The 25830-nt window shown below is 36.7% G+C and overlaps 1 protein-coding gene, 1 long non-coding RNA gene and 1 pseudogene across 4 annotated transcripts in view; all 3 read left to right on the top strand.

The window, feature by feature from the left end:
* LOC149080456 (uncharacterized) overlaps window positions 1–25830 on the top strand; it is a 1573269-nt gene that overhangs the window by 277861 nt on the left and 1269578 nt on the right. For all 3 annotated transcript variants that reach the window (XM_089239569.1, XM_089239571.1, XM_089239572.1), the window contains exons 8-9: window positions 11548–11601; window positions 12840–12893. In XM_089239569.1, the coding sequence (XP_089095695.1) occupies window positions 11548–11601; window positions 12840–12893 (108 nt within the window). The remainder of the gene's footprint in view (window positions 1–11547; window positions 11602–12839; window positions 12894–25830) is intronic.
* Window positions 16135–16231, top strand: LOC149080461 (U6atac minor spliceosomal RNA; annotated as a pseudogene).
* LOC149080460 (uncharacterized) lies at window positions 21967–25392 on the top strand. The gene is made up of 2 exons (XR_016193586.1): window positions 21967–22251; window positions 22903–25392. It is a non-coding gene; the product is annotated as an uncharacterized LOC149080460 (long non-coding RNA).

Raw genomic sequence — 25830 nt, 5'->3', positions numbered from 1 at the left:
CTCCTCCTCCGGTCCATACTTCTCTGGAGCATTTGAAATAAATTTCTTAGTAAATGTAGTTATTCGTGCTCTTTACCCATTTTCGGACAAGTGTAACTAATGATGGTTCATCAATAAGAGCTGCAATGTGGATCAAGTTATCAAGCATAATCAAGAACAATAAAAAAATCCTGGACCACGAAACGGTAAGTTTATTTAAACGTGGGACGTATAGTATAACTAAAATTCAATGTCAATCATTTGAAATTACAAATAATTTTATTTTCAATTAAAAACACTAATTTTATTTATGATTGTGTTGAATTTTAAGAAAATACATATTCGGCCGCCGAGTATTCGGTTATTCGCTCAAATCACTATTCGTCCAATCCTTAATAAGACACTAATAGAATTTCAATTCTGAATCAATTAAGCATGAAGATCGCATGTATCTACTTGATACCTATCATTTCGATTCATTATGCTCAACTCAAAGATTTTTTAATAGACTACTTATTATATGCAATGCATAAATATTAAATAATGTAGTGGATTCCGCTTATAACGTTTTCCAAAAAACTGTCATGGAAAACGTTGTAAGCGAGAACCGCTTTAAATGAGAAATCTTAATGAGAATTACAGTCGATCCTGCTTATATCGTTTTCCCGCTTAGTACGACTTATTCTGGTGTTTCCAACTCACTAATTCGCTCTAAGATTTTCCATTTAAAGCATTTGCCCGCTTACAATGTTTTTGTGACAGGTTTTTTGAAAAATATTATAAGCGGGATCCACTGTACTGTACTTAGAGTTGAGACCACAGAAATAAGTCGTACTAAGCGGGAACGTTAAAAACTGGATTGACTGTAATCGGAATAAGTGTGTGTGTGTGCATAGTTTTAGATCACTTCATTAGAATAAAATCTTTTTTTAATGTTTCTGTCGAAGTAGTTCACATGTTTTCTATATTATCATATTTCTATCCACGTGTGGCATCTGAGTTGCCGTGATTTTTATTGATTAAATTTAGTTCAGTTGTGTAGTTATTTTTCTTTTCCCACGATATATCTTGCATGTACGATCAATCGATATCGTTTATGTATATGATCGTATAAGTGCTCATTAATTTATGTATGATTTTACTAATTTTCCCTCTTATGAAACAATCAACTTCCTTTGGTTTGACAGTGCCGCAGTCCACGCACTGTGCTGATAATACTCAGGCGAGATTAGTTGTAGAGACCCTTCCTAGGATAGAAATCCCTCGGGATAAGGACTTATGATCACTTCCGCGCCGAGCCCGGTAATAATAATGACAATAGTTCTACTGAAGCTATATATTATTATAGTGTTGGTTATGTCGGCGTTTTTTTTTACGTGTAGCAATCCATCACTTGTCAGTGGTTCAAAGAGGACGGGTTTTTTTAAACTTGTTCTGGCGACTGGTAGACGACTCACGTCTTACATTGTTCAAATTTCATCAAAAGTTTCTCTGCATGTCTTTATAATGTCCATCAAAGAGAAAACCGCCACTTAGCAGCTTGGTGGAAAAATTAGGGATAAACCGCCAACATCGAGGGCGCGGCAAAATTTGTCCGATTTTGACCCTATTTCCATGTTGTCCGCATATGTCCCGTCCGATTTTGACTCACTACCTTGTATGTTGGTGCTGTACTTGTGTTAAGAGTTATGGTGCGTTCCGCGAAAATGTCCTACAAAATTTTTCTTAGCTGAAGAGGAATAGACATCCTTTGAAGGTTATCAGCTATTACCTAATGACGCACACAATTGAAAGCTCTCCTAATGTCTGGGGAGATAACGGCTGTGAGTAAATGTTCTCAATCTGTTCCATTAGATGATGAAGGGCATCATCCGTTGAGCGACCCATACGAAGACCAAATTGAAGAGGATGAAGGAAGCCGTCCCGCTCAACATAGTAGGAGAATCTTTCTATAAAACGTTTTTCGAGTGCCTTTCCCAAATTGGAAGTCAACGTAATGGGACGAAGTACTTAAATCATAGACTGCCGAATTGTGACTGAAATCTTTAAAGTGCGTTTCATAAGAACTGAGAGTAAAATATTTTTATACATATTTTTTGCCTATATCTCTTTGTGAACCTCTTAAAGGTTTTCCCATCTTTTCTGAATCACCCTGTATTATTCGTAAGACCTCATGTTCCTCAAATAGTGGCTATGCAAGAGGGCCTTCTAGATGGTCGTTTTGGATCGGTATTGATGTACACACTTCTGGAAAAGGGCTTGCTAGATGTTGCTCTGCTATATCTTTTGGTGTGGAGCTGGACTGAACTGGAATTTGCATGTGTGTTCACCTGGACCGAAATACTGCCTTATAGGGCATACATATGCCGTAGCAGCTTGCGTGCAGAGCCTATTCCAGAAACTGGATTTGGTTTGCATTACTGCTCGTTTAAAAAGTGCTCTAGCCCTTCGAAAGGAGGCCATAGTGTCACGGATATCCTGTCCAGTCCTCTTCATAGGTTTAGTTTTCTCTCGATGGCCCGTACTTGCCTTTTTTTGTCGTTTGAGCTCCTCCGTCCACCATTTGATAAAAAACCACCTAAAGATACCCTTAGGGTGTGAGTGGGTTGTTTTTTAAAACCTAAGATAGTCTTGCAGTTGATGTTTATTACTTCCATCTGTCTTGTAGAATGCTGCTGTAGCTGGTTTTGATCGGTAAATCTGTATCAGCTCCTCCTTAAATCTTTGAAGTACCGCATGCATACTCCCTTGAAAACGACTTAATCTCCGTTTTGTGGTGTGGTTGGGAGAGAGTAAAGCGAATCCTTTCTTTAATATTGAGACAGATCCTTGTGCGTGCTCACTTATACTTTTTTTAAACCGAGCACAACTCAGGTCTATCGCCATGGGCAATTTACTACCTAGTGAGTTGTGCCGGAAGCCGATCGTCGCCAAATTTTGCACATATACCAAACAGTACCGGGGTTGAGCCGTTGGCTACTTTAAAAGTTCGTCAGAGTTGGGCAAATGCCCGAAATGAGCAAAAAATCGTCGCGCAAAAATGGTTCCTGGGGCCCCAACAGTCACTTTTGGAGTGTTTACGCTCACTTATTGTGCTATTTTTTTTTCAAACCGAGCACAAATCAGGTCTATTGCCATAGGCAATTTACTACCTAGTGAGCTGTGCCGGAATTGTGTGTGTACCTAACAGTCTGAGTGCGTATCTAGTGTTGTGTATGATTTTTCAGTGCTGCCATCTATATCTCAGAAGTGAAGTGAGTGATGTGTAGTGACTGAATATTTGTACTGTTTGTAGGCCTGTTGCTCTCTGTGGCGAGACTTTTTAACGGGGAGATCGGCTCGCATTTGCACCTCGAAGTTGGGAACCACAGAAAACCAACTTCAGCCGACCACCACTGTGGCGACGGTGGGGCTCGAACCCGGTGCGAGTCCGTCACTATGACCACTCGACCACCACAGCGGCGCTCACTTATGCTGCCCACTCGTTCATTTTTTATTTCATCTGTTCTTCGGAGGCTTTAGCCAAGGAGCTTCAAACACATGGCCCACTGGCCACATGTGGCCTTCGAAGCTTTTTGCTGTGGCCCGCCGATGAAAGATCTTACATAGTTACAGAATTTATGGAAATGCTTGAAAAAAAAACCCTTGATGAAGGAGGGAGGGTATTCGAGAGTATTCATCGAGGGAATTCCATCTGTGATCTTTTATATTGTTCGTTATGGAAAAATTAGATTCGCGCGAATGTGAAGTTAAGAACGAAAGAAGTATTGTTCCTGTTTGGTATTATTTCAAATCCCTCCCGCTAACGCTTTTATTTTCCTACTTGCAAAGTCTATGATAATATCCGATGATGATGTCTCTCGCCGCTATTACTACGAGGGTTTTGACAGCTGGAAGATAAATCCAGGAAAGAAAATCCAAGTTCTTTTGCAGGGACCCATATCCTCTCACTTGCCGGGGTGAGCGTACTAAACCACAAAGCCAACGAATCCTCTTTACTTAGAGCAGCGTTTCTCAATCTTTCAGTATTTGCGACCCAATTTTCAATCATAATTTTCATCGCGCCCCCCCCCCAAGTGCAGTACAGGGGGGCGCCCCCCCCCATGAAATTTTTGGAACTTTCATATGGAATATTACATTCAAATAATTTGCTGAAAATTACTTTTATCAACTTATTTTAAACGAAAATAAAACAATCTTTCCTCTGAAAAAGTCACGAAAATACTGAACAATATGGGATGTATGTCAACCCATTCACAACAATTAGAAAAATCATCCCTCCCAACAGGGAGCTCTGTATCCCCCCCGTTCCCTATCGCTATCGAATCTATCGTGAATGTGTATGTTATTGTTATAATCTGCGTGTTAGCTGATCGAGACAAAAAAAACTGCAGTAAAGGACCCCTTTATTCGTGGGAGTTAACGACATTAGTTTTAGTTTCGGTTGGGGACTGCGGAAAGAAAGAGTTTGTGTCTATGTTTGATAGGAAATAGCTTTTTTTTGCGCTGTCATATTCAAGTTAATATTAAATTATTTAAAATTAAAAGAAAAAAAAACAATGGATTTCAAGTGATTTTATTCTAGAGTAGGTGTATACGGTTTACAACGGTATTAAATACATATTACCGCAGTAGATTTGTACAGAAACATGGATAAATTTTTAAGTGGGCGCAAGCGAGCAGTAGACGAAGCATCGACAAGTGCACAGAGTAACGTGGTTCCAAAAATGAAATCAAGAATACTTAAATTTCGGTTTTACCAGCACTGAAGTAAATGAAAAAGAAAAACCTCTATGTGTCATTTGCTCAAAAATTTTGGCAGCAGACAGCATGAAACCTAATAAACTTAAACGGCATTTGGAAACGCTTCATGGTGAGTACGTTAACAAACCCCGAGAATTCTTTGAATTGAAATTAAAATCGCATGAAAAGCAAAAATCATTTTTTATAAGAACTTTGTCTGTGAATGAAAAAGCTTTACTTGCCTCTTACAAAGTTTCATATAAAATAGCCAGATGTAAAAAGCCTCACACCATAGGTGAAGAGCTTATTTTGCCAGATGCAATCGAGATTGTAGAAACTATGTTTGGGGATAATTTTGCCAAACAATTACAGTCCATACCTCTATTAAATGATACTGTTGCCCGTCGAATTGGTGATATAGCTGAAGATGTACAGCATCAGCTTTTCCAGAAATTACGTGACAAATTGTTTTCAATTCAGCTTGATGAGGCAATAGATAGCAATAAAGATGCTCATCTCATTGCTTATGTTCGATTTTGTGATGGTACGTCAGCAGTAGAAGAACTACTTTTCTGCAAACAAATAGAATTCAAAGCAACAGCAATCTCATTATTTGCTATCTTAAATGATTTTATAAACGACGCAAACATAGAGTGGAAAAATTGCGTTGAAATATGCACCGATGGTGCTCGTTCAATGTCTGGAAAATTTCAACGTATACAAGCACTTGTGAAACAAAAATCCCCACAGTGTGTCTGGACACATTGCATGATCCATAGAGAAGCTTTGGCTTCCAAAGAAATGAGCCCTGGTCTTAATAACGTGCTAACAACGGTTGTGACTGTAGTAAATTATATAAAAATGAGACCCCTAAAATCAAGAATTTTTTCTGCACTTTGTAAAGATATGGGTGCAGTACATTCAGAGTTACTATTTTATTGCGAGTTGCGATGGTTATCACGTGGGAAATTTTTGCAACGTGTTTATGAATTAAGAGATGAAATCGCAATTTTTCTAGAAGAGGAAAACCGACTGGAAGCCGAGATGTTTCGAGATCGTTTATTTGTGATGAAATTGAGCTACTTGGTAGACATATTTGATAAATTAAATAAATTGAGTCTTCAACTCCAAGGAGCAAATACACATATGTTGGATACAAGTGATAAAGTTAATGCTTTTTGTAGAAAATTAGAATTGTGGAGCAGAAATTTAAAGCAAAAAAACTTGGAAATGTTTGCAAATGTGGATGAATGTGTTAAAACTTACAAAGCTGAAGAACAACATGTGAAAGTGGTTTTTCTAACCATTGAAAATCATTTATCCATGCTGGCAAAGAATTTCAAAAAGTATTTTCTTGCTGACGACAACTTGGTAGCAAGTTACGAGTGGGTTAGGGATACATTTCGAAATACTCCCCATGGTCTCTCAACTGCTGAAGAAGAAATCTTCATAGACTTACTTCACGGCAAGTGGCGAAATAAAAAGATAATTTAGTAATAAATCACTCTTTGAATTTTGGGCAGGGGTGGATGATGAGTTTTCTGCACTGAAAGAAAGAGCATTTCGTATACTATTACCATTTCCAACATCCTACCTTTGCGAAACCGGATTTTCTGCAGCGGCTGCTTTGAAGACAAAATATAGATCTCAACTAAATATAGAAAAAGAACTCAGAGTGTCCATTTCTAATATTAAACTTTCTTCCGAAAAACTTTGCTCTTCAAGACAAGCACAAGGGAGTCACTAAAAATAATTGAACTTGTTTTTAATTTATATTGGTATTCTAATTATTAAATACATTGTGCAGTACTGATAAAGTCCTATTTGAAGTGTATTGTATCAGTGTAAATGCGAATTTTATTTTTTATTATCTTATAATGCATTTTGTTTTGCTTTCCTTTCAGAGTAAAATAATCATTTTTTTAAATAATACATATTTCTTTCGATATGCTAGCGCCCCCCTTTCAGTACTATCGCGCCCCCCCAGGTTGAGAATCGCTGACTTAGAGCTTTTATGTGCTGAATTGGGCCGTACATGAACAGCCAGACCTTAGTCAGGCGAAAGCTCACAATCTCTGACACTGCCACCAGATGGAAATTCCTAAATACATAGAATCAGCCAGCTGTTAAAAAGACTTCGTATGGATAGCGGAAAGTAACATCATGCTCGGATAAAACTAATCTGTCTCACGACGGTCCCAGGCAGCGGATAAGTTCGAGCCGCCACACGAAGGGGGGCAGTGATAATAAGGTAATGACTCATATACCTTGAGGCCTTTCAAAATATCTACAAGAAAGCACACTTTAAAAGAGCTTCAAAACTTCCCGTATAGCAATACTGTCTGCTTCCTTTTTTGAAAAAAGGAGTAAAAAGGTATTCATACAGAATTACAAGTGGTTTTGATATTGAATCTGGCTTTCTTTTGGAACTGATAGAAATCACACAGGATTTCTATCAGTTCCAAAAATTGCAGAAAATACTGCAACTACTCACTGCGCTTGGAACCCACGCTGTTTAAGGAATGACAGTAATTTACAGAATAATACTTTGAACCAACTTTGATTGGAAATTCATTTAAAGATAATTAATAGGAATATACATATATATATATATATATATATATATATATATATATATATAAGGTTTTTGCCTACTTTAAACATTAGCTGGCAAAATTATAAATTAAATTCAATGAATTTGCAAAGACAATCCCAATCAATCATTTTCAGAATTTGTAAATTACAGTTATTACGATTGATATCACAACTGTATAATAACATTTTTTGGTATTTGCCGAGGTGAAAAAAGCCCGAAATGAGCTGTAATTACAGTTTACTGCCAATTATAAGTAAAAAGTCCGGAATATGTGCACTCGATGGCTTGCGGGAAATTAGAAAAATTCATGAACTTGAATGAATAATTAGTTAATTAATTATGATTCCAATCAGCATCGGGATCGTAATGATTAATGAATGACAAGCTTTCAAATTTATGAAAATGATAAAATTCGCATTTTTACGAATTTGAATGACTAATTAGTTAATTAATTATGATATTAATTAGCATCAAGATCGTTGTGATTGACAAATGAAAAGCTTTCAAATTTATGAAAATTAGAAAATTCTCATTTTTACTTTTTAGTTCATGAAAGTTACTAAATGTCAGCTTTTACCGAATTGCTTCACGTTTTCAAGCGTATTTCGGGCTTTTACCAACTCGACTTGGTAAAACCTAGGATTGACCACTCTTCGGGCTTTTACCGTAACATATACACAAACAATACAGAAAAGCAAACGTGGCAAGCGGCGCTAGATAAAAACAATAGTAACGCTCAAGCAGAATTGTTAGCGATACAAGCAGCTACACAATACGTAACAGGAACAGAAGAACGAGTTTTAATAATAATTGATAGTCGCTCCTTCCTTCAAGCACTTCTAGATTCAACAAATAGGAACACAATGGCACGTGTATTGAGGCGACTTTTATTAGATAAGCTAAAAAGTTTCCTTGGTTTGACTAAGGCCCATGTAGGTAATCTTGGAAACGAGAGAGCAGACTCTCTAGCCAAGGCTGCCATAAACTGTGACAATAAACTTGATAATCCTTTCCCACTAACGCTCCTGAAGCGACAACTTAAACAAGCAATCCTCCAGAAATGGCAGCAAATTAGGGACCAAGGAACAACAGCTAGGAAAGTGCACGAAATTGTCCTTCGAGTCACATACGACACACTAAACTGGAGTAGGGAGGTGAATATCTTCATAATAGGACACAGCCCATTCCCTGTATATCTACACAAACGGAAACACCGCCGAACAGACAAATGTACCTGAGGGGTGGTGGGTATTCCAGTTCACTATGCCACAGAGTGCAAATTTACAAAACATCTACACACATGCACATATATTCCGAAAACAATAGAAAACAATAGTTCACTCAAATAATCAAAAACAAAAACACAGCAGCAAGGATTACAAGCCTTGTAAATATATACACGCCAACGTAAAACAAAAAATCTGCCCACCATATTTATAAAATAATTTTTTTTTAAGTTTTGCAAAAATAAGGGAAAAACAAATAGATAAAAACAACAACAAAAATCATATCCACATGACTGCCACTACTAATGCATAACCATTACCTGTATAAGATATATACTAACATGACCCGAACAGGAATTTTTATGACATTCCCATGAGAATGATGTAAATGTGATAATCACAAATGTCCTCCATTCAGCTCTTCTAGCGGGGGTGCTAGGTGGGAGGACACGAATGGTTTCATAATAACCATTACATTTAGTTTTTATTTATATATATTCATTTTTTTCTTTAATAAATATAACCAGCCAGAGCGAGAACCAAAACAACAAGACCGAAGCTAATTCTTAGCTAAGGCTCTCTCCAAACACACAGACAATCTCCCATTTAAACTAATCTCGCATTGCTCACCAATTAGCGTGAGACGACTCGGCCTGGCAGTTATATGTGTACATATGTGTATTTCTCTTTCCTCTATTCAAGTTCTTCATGCATTTCATGTCCACAACACACTTGCGTACTCATATTGTCGTATTCATGTTGCTCAACGAATAAGGTGCTAAGCGAGATGGCACGGGTGATCTATAATTGTAAATATTCCCCCAGACACAATATTTCTGTTTTGTATATTTTCATCAAATCCGCCGGAGCGGGTGAACTCAACCCAATAAAACTGATGCTGGCTTCTAGTCCGCAAGTTCTCAAACCCATTTGCTCACCAATAAGGTGTAAAGCGGGATGACTCGCTCCAATGGATATTTTATATATATATATATATTTTTTTTCACAATAAAATTCTCATCTCGTTTTTTTTTGTTGTATCCTGTGTATATAATATGACAAGTGTAAGATAACAGATGAGATGGCATGGGGGCACCCCTCTAATTGCTTTTAAAATGTACCTCCATCGTAATATGTGTACATTCATCCGTCTTAACGAAACCCAGAAACTTTTCTCCAACTCCCAACCACATCTCGTCTGTAATCACCACAAAACTTGTTGATCGCGACAGTACCCAATTGTCCGGTGAAAATATGTTGTAAAAATTTTGTATGTTATGTTTTTTTTGACACAAAATGAAGTGTTACGGACTCTGCAACGAAGCTGGACTGGAAGAGATCTCGGTAACGGGATAAGCCCAGTGGGGAAAGTTCTGGCGTTCATTCATTCAGACCAGGCCCTGTTCCATCAAAATTTCCTCTATTTGGTGAGTTTTTCCCTGAGCCTGAGGAAGCTCAGTTCCCTTATCTAGTTTAAAGGGCATTTGGTTAAGCAAACTTGGCACGTTTTTTGTATGTGCCCCATTTTGCTACATCTGTAGCACGGCCTTAGCGTATTCTTACTTTGAGAAAGACCTTGGTGTGGTTTCTCTTCTCCAGAGACTCAACCTTTTCAGACAGAACTTTGAGCTGACTGGTGAGTTGCTCATATAGTTGGACTGAATGACCCTCGTGCGGGTTAGACGTAAGCACATGAAACACCTTTTGGGGTGGAGGGGGTTCACTAAAATAGGATTACAGCTCTTAGACTGGCGCACTTAGAGGAGCGTGCGCCATGCACGCTCCTCTATCAGTGCAACCTTCTTCACCTCCTTGAGGGTTTTAGGTTTCTTGGATAAATACCCCTCTAAGGATTGTACCAATTGTGCAATAAGGTGTGGGACCATCGGCACCCAGGTTCGAATTAGGTGGTCGTGAGGAGGGGGCCGAAAGAGAATGCTGCAACAAGAAAGTTGAAAGGACTCAAACACATTGAGTGACCGAGAATCAGAGAAATCTTTCAAATGGGGAATTTAATCCATCCGTTACTTTACGTTGCTGTGAAAATCACAGAAATACAACTATTATTTTTTGAAAAAAAAAACAAAGCTCACATGAATCAAATTATTTTTACGACATAGTTATTATGAAAGATCAGTTTTATGCGAGAAGATGCACCTGACTAAAAAAAGGAATTAATTTGTAGATTGACTGAGCCCCCCCCCCCAAAAAAAATAAAAATAAAACTTATCTGTATTAGCTGTGCGTTTTCTGATGCGTCTCGATCGCCTCAGATGAATTGATGCTGTGCTCACGAGATTGCTGGAAGATACTTTAACGCTATCCTTCTGGCAACCAGGCAGACGAGGCTTCGGGGATCGTAGAAGGAGGACTATTTTGGTCCAAGTGCTGGTGGCGTGAAGGTATGCGTACTGTCGGTTCATAGACTAAGGTAGGATTAAGGTATAGACTAAGGCATCATATAGATTTGCTTCTATAAGGCTACCACTGCGGCAACCAGACGACGGGACCCCGAGGATCACAGATGACATATCGCCTTTTCATCGTGTGTTGCATCGTTCAGTACTCCTCCAACTGCCACGAGAACAGTCCTTTCAACAGTATTCTTCCCCGATAACACGTGATCGGAGGCCCCAGACTAGAGTAGTAGTAGATATCACAACCAACGTACACTTTAATGGCTTCATATCAACTTACATAGTATGCATCTCTTAAAATATCAGATCAGTGTGAACACCGTATCACGTCTTGCATGATCCTATGTCGTTTTACTTGATGTGCATAAAGAGTTGTGTGCATCTTTGGCTTCAATGTTTTCAACGCTTATTTGGAATACAATTTACACGTTTCGTAGAAGAAAAAAAGGGTATTGAAATGTAAAATGTGTGCTCGTCACACAAACACACACATTTCTACTGTTGATAAAAATCTTTGATGTGAATTCAATTTATGAATGTTTCGTATTGCAAATGCATTAAACAAAAATATTTACTTTTTTCACAGGGTCCAGAAGGTTTCGAAGGAGCAAGAGGAGATGTTGGAGAACCAGGACAACCGGTAATTTAGATTTTTTGGTGAAATGAAATATCATATTTTCCGGTGTATAAAATGTGTAATTCTGGTGTATAATTTCAAATGTTTTACATACATCTTTTATGGTATATAAGTTGATAACCTATGCGAAATAAAGATAAAAAAACTGCATTAAAAACAGATTGCACGCTTCATAAAATAGCGCGACACATCTATGTAATTGAATAAAAATTTATTCAAAATTAAAGAAATTCTTCAATTCATGAAATGAAGAGATAGATATTTGACTGCGCTGTGATAACGCAGAATACATACAAAGGCTTCACTTTTTTATTTTTCTTTTTTCTTACTCCTCACTCCTGTACTATACTTGCAACACTGTGTAATTGACTATTTTTAGGAAGTATAAATAATGAATGTCATTTCCAATGATATAAACGCAGTTGTAGCATGCGTTCGAAAGGCCAAGAGATCAATTTAATGAAATTTTAGTTCTAAATAATTAAAATTAAATTGGAAATTTTTAAATCCAATTTTAAATGAGATTGAGTCAATGAAATCAGCAAAGCCCATCTGCTTCTCAAACCTTCATCACACAATCAGTCATTCTATGGAACGGGTTTTGAGGAAAATCAAAGCACTTTTTCACTTTTTGTGTGTGTGATGAATATCCTTTCCCTCACAAAAATTCACCCTTCCCGGCTAAAGAAGTTTCACTTCAAAAAAGTGAAGCGCTCTGGATGTATTCTGCGTTATGACTGTGCAGCTAATTAGGAGCTGACGCTGTGACATCACAAAACTTGCGTTCGCTTGCAAAATACACTTTCGTGTGGCCAGGGAGTGCGGGGCCAGTGAAAAGTAATAAACTGCCTTTGACCAACTCCCACCCAACTTTCTTTCCTTACATGGCCGAATGTCTATTCACATCCCCACCACCACCACCACCCCAACCTATCTGCTTCTCGGAACTTCCCACAATCAGTTATTCTACGGAACGGGTTTTGAGGAAAAAGAAAGTGTTTTTCACTTTTTGTGATTAATTTTATTCACCCTCACAAAAAAAATCACTCTCCCTGGCTAAAGAAGTTTCATTTCAAAAAGTCTGGGCATGAAGGGGTTAAAATTTTTCGTTCGGCGTGTCGTGACTCACCCTACCTAATTTTTTACTTGAATGTTAATTTGTTGACTGAAATGTAGATCAAATCTCAGATGTCAGATCCTGCGTTTTTTTACTGAATGGTGTAATTACTTTTTCTCAATAGGGATCTACCGGCTCTGTTGGTGAAAAAGGCCAAGCTGGAATTCCTGGAAAAGCTGTGAGTATTTAAGAAATGTGTGTTTTAAAACACTATTAATGCAAATGTTGACTTTTTTGACAAAGAAAAATCAAACTTTTGTTTTAAAAATGGTATCTTTCATGAGTGTGAATATTATGTATTTTTTTCTTTCCAGCTACTGTATCGCTCCAAAATTGAGAGGCAAATTAAAAAATATCGCTTTTAATGATTGTCACACCAAGAGCTATCATATTTTAACTCAGAGAAACGATCATTATTCCTTGATAGGGGGCGGGGCGAGACAATCTAAATAACAAATAAATATATTTGAGACCTGGTCTCATATTCTATAAGGTGTCCTGCTTATATTGAGCGCATTTTCTGGGTCAAGTCTCGACCAACGATATTGTAACTCACCTTAATGCACAGTTAATTATAATAGTATCTTCCGTTTTTTTCTGTGCCATTTGTAACTTTCGTACTTCGTTTGACTGATACTCCTTACACATTTTTCCAGATGTATTTTCTTGTGTTTCATTTATTTTGTGCATTTAATAGTTTGTATTCTTAATATTTTTTTTTTATTTTGCGTTTTTACTTATTTATATCTTGTTTTTACTGATTAATACTTTGTAATTCTATGTTTTAATCATTTCGCAGCTCTATTGTAATTGCCAATATGTAATTTAATTTACATTTATGTTGCCATGAGTTCATGCATCCAAACAAATAAATATATTGATTGACAATTATAATGTGAAGTAAATAAAAACTCAATTTGAATATTTACTCAACTAAGTTGTTTATAATTGGCTGATCACACACACACATCTAGTCCCATTCAAAACTATTCAGCAAAATCTAACCACACATTACTATGAAATGCAGTGTGAATAGGTTTGATGAGTAAATACTGCTGTAGTTGATTGTAAAATAATGATGATCTATAAATAAGCTGAGTCAAAAACGAATAATAATGAAACATTATTTTTCACTTACCATCTGCAACATACATTTTAGCAGCTAGATCTTTCCACGCTTTGTCAACAACGTTGCGGTTGGCGTGACTATTCAATCATTTGTCCCAAATGACACTTTTCAGGAATATTTTCGCAATTTAAATATATTTATCCGCTTCCATTTTATATAAACAATAGAGAAATATGCGCGCAGTCAGAAGATAACACCACACTCATGCCGAGCGTGTTTAAGCGGTGAGCGGTTCAAGCGAAAAAAAGAAATAATAATTCATTTTTTAGTTACAGCGGCTAAAAGCAGTTTGAGCAGGTAAGTGGGTGCACCATGGCCACCTCAATGAGTTTCAACGATCTATTTTCCCTCGTTCGTCCGCCGCGGTAAAGCGAGAAGCGGTTTACTATGTACGTACACTGAGGCGCAACTCCGTGGAATCCACCGATAAAAGTTTAAAGTACGCTATTTTAACCGAATTAGTTCTCAATGGGAAATCAAAGTCAGTTTCTAAAACACAGTTAACGCATTTTCTTGTTATTCATTACTTTGAAATATTCCAGTTCCTGTGGACAGCTATCGGGGTAGTTGAAGGATATACTCATCTCACTTTTTATTGCTTGAATCATATCCTAGAATAATACAGGTGTTGGATGGGAGGGTTTTTCATTCGAGCCGACATAAATGTAACCATATTTCTGATCCATCTTCAGGCTGCAAAATGATGAAAATCGAAATGTTCTAGCTTTTATAATCACATACACAAAATCCTGATTGGCTTATTAAAGCAAGCTCACACAGTACTGTATGACCTCATTTGGCGCGATATGAGAATACTGTAGTATTTTTTTAGCAGCAAAAGAACACATTAAATTCTCATTTTTTTTCTTTATTGTTTGTCGATTCATTCAGTCTCTTGCCTCGCATGATATGTGCAAGGAAATATGAACAAAAAGTTCCACATGATTTTGTGGACGGTGATTGGTACACACTTTCATTATATTCAGTAACTTTTGAATTTCTACGAATGAGTCGTAAGATATACACGTTTCTGCATTTTATTCCGTAACTATCAAAGTAATTAAATTTTTCTTTATCGAAAAAAAATAGCAATTCAATGAGAACCATTCTTATTTTTGGGGTCTATATTCACAATAGGCTTTATGCTTCTTCTTTTTTTTTTAATTTTTTACCGGATTCCCGATATTCACGGTACACTCGTGAAATGGTCGTACGTGAAAATCCAAATTTCATCGCTACCTCGGAGATGCTATGTCCCATCTCTCGTGCGCCGACTATAACACCACGTTCAAACTCACTTAAATCTCGATAACCTGCCATTGTAGCAGCAGTAACCGATCTAACAACTACGCCAGACACTTGTTGTGTTATATGCATTGCCGATCGCAGCGCCGTACTCTGATTGGTTCCATCTCTCTTTATTTGCATACGCATGCCTGTACCAGTTTTTTTTGGCCCTTCAGTTTATAATAAACCGCATATATATCAAATTTACCGTAACGTATGTGTTTATTTATCTGATATTCAGATACACTTGTTTAATATTACAATTTCAAAGACTAAATAAATAATTTGTTTACTGACCGGAAACTTCATGTTTTTCTCCGATCTCGTCCCAAGCCTCTCTACGTGCATTTTGATTTCTGTATTCTCAGTGGGTAGGGTCATAGAGCAGAGAATTTGACCGAACGTGTTCGATCAGTTGCTCTTCCCTCATCAACACACGAGCAAAAAACAAATCAAATGAAAACACGAAAAAAATTTGAATAAATCAAAACGCGAACAAAAAACAAAATTGATCAAAACACGAACGAAGCAAAAAGAACGAGAATAACAAATATGGCGTCTTCACATGCCATTACACGACTGACGAAAACCTGAACGGTTTGATTTTTTGTGACACGTAATAAGGTATGTTACGTCGGATTTCATAATCTGACACATTCCCACGTCGCGTCAGCACAGTGTGAACGTACCTACAGAAGGCTCATAGGTGGAATTAATATTGCACGCATTTCTACGTGGTCCCACGTCACGTCAGAGTAGTGTGCTCGGATTTTTGCGTGTTACGTCAGATTTTATCATCACAGACTTTACCACGTTGCGTCAGCACAGTGTGAACGTACCTACGAAAGACTCATTGGTGGAACTTTACATCACACGCATTAACGTGTGGTAACACGCCACGTCAGTTTAGTGTGTATGACTGTGTATCCACCTTTAGTCAGTTTCACGGTATAATTTTGTGTCAGATCCAGGACACAGATCTATGTCAGGTTCAGGAAATATTGTGTTGTATGAAAGAAGAGAAGGTTAGCACTCATACTTGACAAGGTTCAGGATATACATCTACAGTCGGCCCCCCGTATTCGCGGGGTTTTTTTTTTGACAACTCAGCAATCGTCGTTCACGTGTTTTGTTTACGAAATTTGAGTTGTGCTTGTTTATGATGGCTCATTCTTCTAGTGCTGCTGATAATGCTTTGAAAAGGTAAATAAAAGTGAAAAATTCACAAGAAAAACTGAATATATTGACTATGCTTAGCGAAAGTCACTACCTGCTATGGTCTGCTATTACGGAATCAACGAATGCACAGTAAGATGTATCAAGAAAAAAGAATCTAAAATTCGTTCAGCTGTAGCTACACCCATGGCAGTCAAAACTTTGTGGCGCCTACGGTGTCCATGTGTTTCTCTTACAGAAAATGCTGTTTTTTGTGGGTACAAGACTGATACAAAAAGGTATTCCAATTGATTGTAATATTTTAACACAAAAGGCGAAAAATGTTACTCTTCCTTAAGGAAAGGGCTGGTGAAACGTCTATTTCATCAGAATTTTATACAAGTAAAGGTTGGTTCCATAGGTTTAAGAAACGATTCGGATCATGCAATGTAAAAATCACCAGCGACTTTTTAATCACCTGGTTTTTTTAAGGCAAGTAGAGATAGACTTACTATGTAGTTTGGCACAAATGCGTATATGGGTAGCATGATAAAGCCCACCATCATTTTCAAATCTGCGAATCCGTGAGAATTGAGGGGAAGGATAAGCCAAAGCTATCAGTACTTTGGACGAACAATAAAAAGGCTTGGACTGTGAAAACACTTTTCCTGAATTTGTTAAAACGGTGTTTTGTTCTGGAAGTCAGGAGTTACCTTTTGTTAGTGAATACATGCTATTCAAATTTCTTTTGATGCTGGATTGACCGAGGAGGAATTAATGCAGCTGACTGGTCCTGAAACTGAAGCGGTACAAGATGAAGAAGAAGAAAAGTTGACTACAAGTAACATAGCGGAAAAGCTTTGCAAGCTCAAATCAGCAATAGATTATTTTCATAACATACCCTCTATTTTACGTTCTTCACGTGTAGAAAAATTAGTAGAGGAAGCCTTGTCAACATACTTGATGACATGAAGAGAAGAAACGGCAAACAGAAAAATTGCAACGTTCTTTCAGAAAACATCGCCAACAATCTCTCGTTGCACCCTCTTTTACATTACCTTCTACCTCTGCGTCATCCTGCTCTTTCTCATGATGTTCAATAAACGAGATATACAAGAAAAAAATATGTTTTTGGTTCTTCGCGAATTTCTGTATTCGCGGTCACCCCCGGAACGTAACCCCCGCGAATACGGGGGGCCGACTGTATATCTTCTAAGAAAAATCTACACTCATGTCCATAAATTAAGGATAATTCAGAATCACACGGAAATCGAAATCTAAAGTAAAAATTTCACCTGTAGAATTATCACACACATCTGCAAGAATGATATGCAAATTTCAGGAAGCCAACAGATGATGCCGATCCGATAGTACGTCAGAATGACGAGAGTGTAAGAGGGGGGGGGGTATACAAGGAATGGTGGCAAAGAAGTGAAATTGTTCACAAGAGTTCTGTAAGGCGCTCAGTGCCATAAGCGAATAGTCATGGCACAGAGGACGCATGTGGATGATTTTTTACGTGGTAGAATTATCGGCCGCCTGGAATGTGGGCGTACTCAGATGGAAGTATCCGAGGAACTTGGAATCTCTAAGCTTTGGCAACGATTCCAAGATAACGGAAATATCAGTAGACGTTACAGTACAGGTCGCCCCCGAGTTACAACGCCGAATGAAGACCGGTATTTGGCAGTAACTGCCAAAAGAAGCAGACGGAGCACAGCATCCGACCTATCTCGTCAGCTATCTGCAGCCACGGGTACCACAGTTTCAAGGCAGACCATGTACAGACGTTTGGGAGATATTGGTCTATATGCTCGCAGGCCTGTCAGATGTGTTCTGCTCACGGCAACTCACTGTCGGCAGCGATTAGCCTGGAGTAGAGAACAGGCAATGTGGACATCGTCACAGTGGGCTTGTGTGATGTTTTCCGACGACTCCAGGTTTAGCTTGCAGTCTGATTCACGTCGGACTTTCATATGGAGAACGCCAGGTACCCGTTACCACCAACACAACATCATTGAACGACACCGTTACTGTGGTGCAGCATTGCTCGTTTGGGATGGAATTATACTGGGTTCCAGAACACATTTGCATGTTCAAACCGGAACCACGAAAGACTAAATTTATCGGGACATCATTCCGGAACAACATGTACGTTTGTTTAGGGGTGCCATGGGCGCAGAATTTGTCTTTATGGATGACAACGCCCGTCCTCACCGAGCAAACATCATAAACGAATGCCTTGAATCTGAGGATATAACCCGTATGGAATGGCCAGCATTCTCACCTGACTTGAATCCGATAGAGCAGTGTTTCTCAACCGCCGGGCCGTGACATCAATCGTACCGGGCCGCGAGAATATATTCATTACCCTTTCATTTTTCAAATTATTGTATTTTCACGAATAACTAATTGGTTTATTTCACTATCATGGTACATATTATTTCAGTTTTTCAGTGTAAAAATCATACAAAGGAAAATGAAAAACCCTCCTAGAGTTCCAGATCAAAGGCTTCCAGCCGCAATTGTAAATTATAAGAATTTGGGGGATTCCTCTTCCCCTTATCGCACTGAAAATCCTTCGTTTTGTTGCAAGGCCCAAAGGAAAGGAAACATGTCTTTGATCCTTCCCTCCCCCTCGAAACTAGTATTTTTAATTGTGTTTTTTTCCTTTTCGTATTTTTGAGTATCCGTCTTCATGAGACCCAAACAATACAGCAGGGGTGGGGAATGTTTTTCCATACTCTCCGTCCCTTTCCCCGAAAATATCCTACTGCTTCAGGGCTCTCTCTGTTGACAACCAGATGACCCTGTCATTTGCGTGTCCACGGTTTGCCATTGTCGGCACCACAGAAAATGTCCTGAAGACAAACAATAATGCCATGAGAAAACTCGGCATCCCACGTTCTTTGGAGACTGGAAAAACATCTGTGCTACTCGCCAAGCTGCATAACTTCAAAGGGGAATAATTGTGAGTGATTAGGAAAATTTCCGGGCAATAGAAAACCACCATCGACCATTGGACCCGTTTATTTATGGCCAGTGGTAAAAACCTCTTCACGATTTAGTATGTGTTCTCAGAAAAGAACGAATTATTTCACATATGCGTGGCAAATCTCAGAGACTATTCAGTGAAGCACCATCTGTATACAGAAAATAGTGTGTTTTTGAATCGGCCATCAAGGTGCACATAACTACTGGTGATAACTCGAATACTGTTTTCTTTGCAAAAACGCAGTGAATTACGTTGCGAGAGTTTTCGTTTTGATTTCTTTTCCAGAGTGTGGATAGGTTCACAAATCTCAATTTTTGTTAAAAAATAGAGAAAAGTTTAAGTTTTAGAGTAGAAAAATGGCGATCAAAGTTTTGTAATTTATCAAGTTACACAATTTAACATAAGCATCTATCCTGAATATACTGAAAAGGGTTTTTCGCCCAAAATTGAACAATTTTCTGCTGTTCAGCGGACTTTTATGGTGAGTTACAATATAGACGATTTTTTTTATATCATTACCTTCTTTCTAGCTAAGATTAAATGCAAAGTTCGATTGTAAAATATATTTTACACTAAGTTATTAAAAAAGTGCTAATAAATAAGTGCTGCGTTGATGTCAGCTCAAAAAAATTCCATTGCCCACTATGAATGAAAACTGAAATGTAAAAAACATATTTTTACACACTATGCGAAATTATTCTGTAGAATTGAATATTAAGACGTCTCGATTGATTTGTGATCAATTGAATTTTTTAATGAGGTAGAAGCGCCGAAATGAAGAAAACGTTGAGGGGGGCTGAAGGTTGCCATTTGTCCCGTATATACGGGCTCAAGCCCTTATGCAGGAGAGTGAGTGGAGCGTTGCATTGTATATTGATTATTGGTGGCTCAGCCATCTCGTAAAATATATTGGGGCGCTCAAACAGCCTCAGTACCCAGGTTCCGGCGCTTAAGCAATGATGATGTTTACTGCAGTTGCTGATGAAACGCTTCGTTTATGTTTTGACTTCTGCACGTTATTAATACATGCTGCATAATTAAACATGCTGCATCACTCCGCAAGAAAATAATGAATTCAATTCATTATAAACGGGTTTTAGTTAATTGAAATAGATTAAATTAATTAATCAATTAAAGAAGGTTTTAATTAATTAATTGATTAAATGAATTTTTAATTAATCAGCTCGCAATCAAAATGTAATTGGTTGTTTATTAATTATTAACTTTTGAACGAGTAAACTATTCCAGACCGGGCCGTAAACTCACAGCAATTTGATTCACCGGGCCGCGGTTCCAAAAAGGTTGAGAACCACTGCGATAGAGCATATGTGAGACATGCTTGGCCGACGAGTTGCAGCCCGTCAACCACCTCCTACATGTGTACCGGAACTTCGGAGAGCATTGCTTGCTGAGTGGAGTGATCTTCCCCAAGATCAGATCGATAATTTGATACTCAGCATGTCTAGGCGTTGTACGGACTGTATTTCATCGCATGGGAGACATACAATGTATTAACCATCATACCAACCATGTAATAGTAAGTTTTTGTAAAGGAGATATTTTTTACAATTGCTCCAGGGAGCAAAAATCGTAGTTTTTATGAATGGTATCATACATGCACCATCGTTTTTCTTCTTTATCTTTTGTTTAATAAATGGGCTTTATGAATAAGTAACGTTTGTTTTGTTTCTGAACCTTTATCTGCCGGAGCCGGCATTATCCTCAATTTATGGACATGAGTGTATATCAGGTCTATATCATGAATCGGATATCGATCTTTGTCAGGTTCTCGATACAGCTTGATGTGAGCTTGAGGATATAAACCCGTGTCGGGTTCAGGATAAGATAGATCTATCTTAAGATAATACAGGTCTATATCGTGAATCTGCTATAAATCTTTGTCAGATTCATAATATAGATCTATGTATTTGAAACTATATTAAAATAATTTATTGTCGTTGTCCTTCAAAACAAAGATTATTCACATGAATCAAATACATATTCGACAAAAGAAATTAATGATTTAATCAATTAATAGCATAAATAATTTGCACCATATAGGAAGAGATCGTCCTATATCATAGTTATGACATCTGATATTCATCTGACATTCCGATATATAATGATATGGTCCAGATATTCTACTATATCGTTGTGCTACTGGAGTACTGGCCTAATTTCATAAATATAGCTTCAGTAGTTTGAGCTAGAAGTGATCTTTCTATGTAACCTTCGAATCCCCTTATGACACTCCTAGGGGTTGAATTTCGCAAAACCTATTCTCACACGATATTTTATATGCATAGATTTCATTTCTTTCGAGATTTATAATCATTCTTAACCGTTTGAGCTTTTTTTTCAAATTTTCCTGATCCGCACTGCCACAGTAGGAATCACTAAACCTTCTAGAAAGGTTGATCATTCCTACTGTGGCAGTGCGGAGTTTATTTTTTTATTTATCACGTAGTTCCAAGTAGAAAATGTTTTTGAGCTGGTAAATGCTTCTTCCTTTCCTAAAGCCGATAATAATATTAAAAAAAAAAGAAAGAAGAAAAGAATTGTTTTCTGTGTTATTTATGCTGTACGCAATAAAACTATACTAAGGGAAACGAAAAACATCGTCTCCCTCCCCTTTTTTTTAATCAGACTTTCAGCAAAAGCCGACTCTGCCAATACCTTCTAGAGAGAAGGCCTTCGCCCGAGATATTTTCGATGCTGTGACGTCACCACACTCCGGCTTAAACGAGAAAGAGAATTTCTTCTTCTCGGCATTCTCCCCCGATCCACGCTCTGCTTCTCCCAAGAAATCGCCATTAACGAAGGCACGTGGTCGTCGATTAGATATTTTTTTATAGAAATATGTCTGACCCAAAAGTATCTGTATTTTATTTTCCGAAATGTGAAGATCTGAAGAAGAAGTGGTTGAATTCCATCCAAAGAAAGGACTTCGTACCGAATGATCGCAGTAGTGTAAGTGCTCATTTCGTAAACATTATATTGTTTTATTCTTTAAGAAAAATTAAAGAAAAAAACAACGGAATGCAAAAAAATCAACTCCGATATTAAGAAGAGATGGGACAAATAGTGATTCGGCGGAATAACCGAGTACCAAATATTCAGATAATGTTTTGGCCAGATAGCAAATATTTCGTGGCCGAATATTAATTTCCTTAAAATTCATCACAATTGTAAATGAAATTAGTGTTTTTAATTAAGAAATGAAATTATTGGTAATTTTAAATATTGAATTTTAAGTATGGAATTTTTTTATTTCAATAGATATTGTAAAACTGGTAATTGGGAGATATTGCCATGATACTGACAAAATTTGACAATGATACGTCATAGTACATTAATATTACCAAATGATTTTTGTTTTTAATTAATTACAATTTCATATCCAATCAAGGAAATGTAAATCATTATTTACTCCTAACTAGTAATGCACCATATAATTTATGAACTAGTATTTAACTAGTTATAATAATAGTATATTATATATAATTTAGCAGCAGATTATTTGTCCCATCTCTTATGGAGAACAAGTAATGGTCAGAGACTAAATTAATTTCATGTTATTACCAATAGCCATCAGTCTGATTATGCTTATTTTATGTCTAGGTATGTGAACTGCATTTTCTGGCCATGGATTTGTTAACAGAATCTTCAGCTTTTGACAGAAACAGTGGTAATACTTTAACAGCTCCGTTGATAATTAAGAGAAGAAAGAACGCTGTGCCGTGACTCTTCGAAGGATATCCATCAACTTCTATGACACTTCCTATTAAACGAAGGTTATCTCCAAACTACAAAAAACACTGAAAGAATGAACGCTTAAAAACGGCCCTTGAGGAAAGTGTGACTGATGCAGCAACATTTTCTCAGCAGAGACAAATCAGCAGTATGGAAGATCTACAGTGATGTGTTGAAACATTTGGTCTTGACAATTTTTATGAAGTGTCGAATCAGTGAAAAATTTTGTGTTTATCATTTGGATATACAACCATACCCACAGATTTCGCATTCAGTGGTTGTAAGTAATCTTAATGTTTCTGTTTATCTAAAAAGTATTGCATTGAAAAGAATTACAAAATTTACCCTCCCATATAAGTTCACAAATTTCAATGACTTAATTGATATATTAGACACACTTAAAAGTATGAATCCTATGTGTGAGGAAAAAATTCCTCTAAAATAGATTTCTTCAATGATGCTCTGTCTTCTTTGAAGACTGGTGAAAATGAATTACTGATAAATTTTATAGAGGAACGAATTAAGATTAGTCGTTGTGCAAAAAACAACTTTAAATACTCTAATGACATCATATATTTGCTACTCTGTTACATTCAATTTCGCCACAAGTGTACAAATTTATAAGATCTAGCAATAAAATAATACTGCCTCATCCATCAACTTTGAGGAAAATTAGTCAGCGACTACCAGTTTCACCAACCGAGGAGGTGAGTCAAAATTTCTTGATGTACATAAAAGTCAGAGCAAAATATATTTCTGATGCAGATAAAGTTATTTTTCTTGTTGACGAAATTTACATAAAACCTTATTTTGATTATAAGGGAGGTTCTGTTGTTGGCATGGCCTTCAACACAGAAGAAGCTGCGAAGAGTGCTTTTGTGTTTATAGTTTCCAGCCTAATGTCCCCTTTTAAAGAAGTTGTGCATATTTTACCTGTGTTCAAGATAAATCACGTATTGTTACGTAATGTTATCTTAAGTTATTTTAGGTTTAGAAAATATTGGTTTCACAATTATTGGTGTTGTCACTGATAACAATGCTATCAATAGAAAAGCAATGAGCTTGTTCACAAAGCCACATAAGAATTTATATATGTATCCCCAGCCTCGGTGTCCATCGAGACCACTATTTTTTGTTATAGTGTGTATTTGTTAAAAAATATCAGAAATAACTGGTTGAATCAAAGAAATGATGGCAAGTGCTATTTTTACCTGAACTTTGATGTTTCAGTTGACAATTTTTGTACAGCATCTTTTGCATCAGTGAAACAACTGTATGACAGACTCTGCAAATGTTGTCTCATATGCAAGAGGGCTAACATGAAAATCTCAGACCTTTTAATTTAGAGAGACAAACATCAAACTTGTACTCAGTCTTCAATTAGTTTGTTTGCGAGGCTTTAAATATATTGGGTCCAGACAGAAATATCCCTCATTTTACTGATACTGCTGAATTTATCAAAGTAATCACAGTAATCAGATAATCATAGTAATAATCATATCATATATAGTAATAAATGATATATAATAATCAGAGTAAGCATAGAGAAGTTCTTGTAAACACAGCTTTTACCACCTTGGAAGAGTTTGAAATTTTAGGAAATGTATATGAATGTTGTAGTTGTCACAGGGAAGCTGATATTGCTCAAAAATTTTTTATGGATTTCATCTAATATTTTACTCAAAAATCTGTGTATGAATAAAAATGATTTGGTGACAAAGAAAAAAGGGAAAATTAGGAATGAAAAATGTGCAAAGAGGAAACTTGATTGTTTTGATCAAGTTCGGTAAATGTATAAGTAATGGGCCACTTAACATTTAATTAATTAGCTCCGAAACTTGAAATAATATTTACTCAATTACTTTTCAATATCAGTCAAACATTTATCCATCATTATCAGCTCAAAATTTCAAATTCACCTTTAAATTCATTTTTTATTTTTAAATCTTTGAAATAAGTGTCTCATTACTGGTACATTTTACACATCCCTTTTTTTTTTTTAAAAAAAGTTATACATAAATGATGGTGGTTATGATTTTAGTCGTTCACAGAAAATTGCCATCAAGTTCTGAATATATATATATTGCTCACATGCTTTCATGAAAAAACTTAGATACTCTTTCCACTCTGAGCATTTAAGTACTGAAAAAGAAATGTGTTTATGTGTGATGGTTATGTGTTATGTGTGAAGATGGAAGTTTCATAATCATACGAAATTTGGTTAAAGGGGTTTGTCGTGTCAACTCCTGTAGTTGTTAGTTATGTTCTATATAATGACGTTGTGACTGAGAAACTGAAAAATGATGTTGAATTCATGTTTAATGCAAATGTTCAATTAAAGATTGTTTTTCAATTCTAGCAAGTTTTATTTCTTGTGTAATTCCATGTGTGTAGTGAAAAACATTGGATAGAATTTTTTCTCCCCAGCCTAAATAAAATATGAACCTGATGATATTTATAATCTTGAACATAGATCACACTTTGCTTCATAACAAACCTCAAAATTAATCTACGTATTCTTGGTTTGTTTTTTTTCTGGCTTATTTCTAAAGAATCTTCGAATAAAAATGAATGTTTAAGAGAAGTTATAAATAATAAAACAATTTTATGCAAAGAAGAAACTGGTGACATATATTGAAGAAAAAAACTATTTTTGAAATGGATTTTTACTACTTGAATGTTATGAATTTGTGTACGAATGAGAATCATACAATCTATATCTAATCCATAGTTTTCATTGAAATTTTCTGGAAGGAGCAAAGCATATTTGTTCATTCGTTCTTTTTTCTTCCTTTC

Source organism: Pholcus phalangioides, unplaced genomic scaffold, assembly GCF_987345545.1.
Source record: "Pholcus phalangioides strain wild (caught in Gottingen) unplaced genomic scaffold, Ppha-v1.0 ptg000011l_1, whole genome shotgun sequence".
Lineage (NCBI taxonomy): Eukaryota > Metazoa > Arthropoda > Arachnida > Araneae > Pholcidae > Pholcus > Pholcus phalangioides.
Note: the sequence above shows the minus strand (reverse complement) of the source record. Positions and strands in the feature narration are given on the sequence as shown.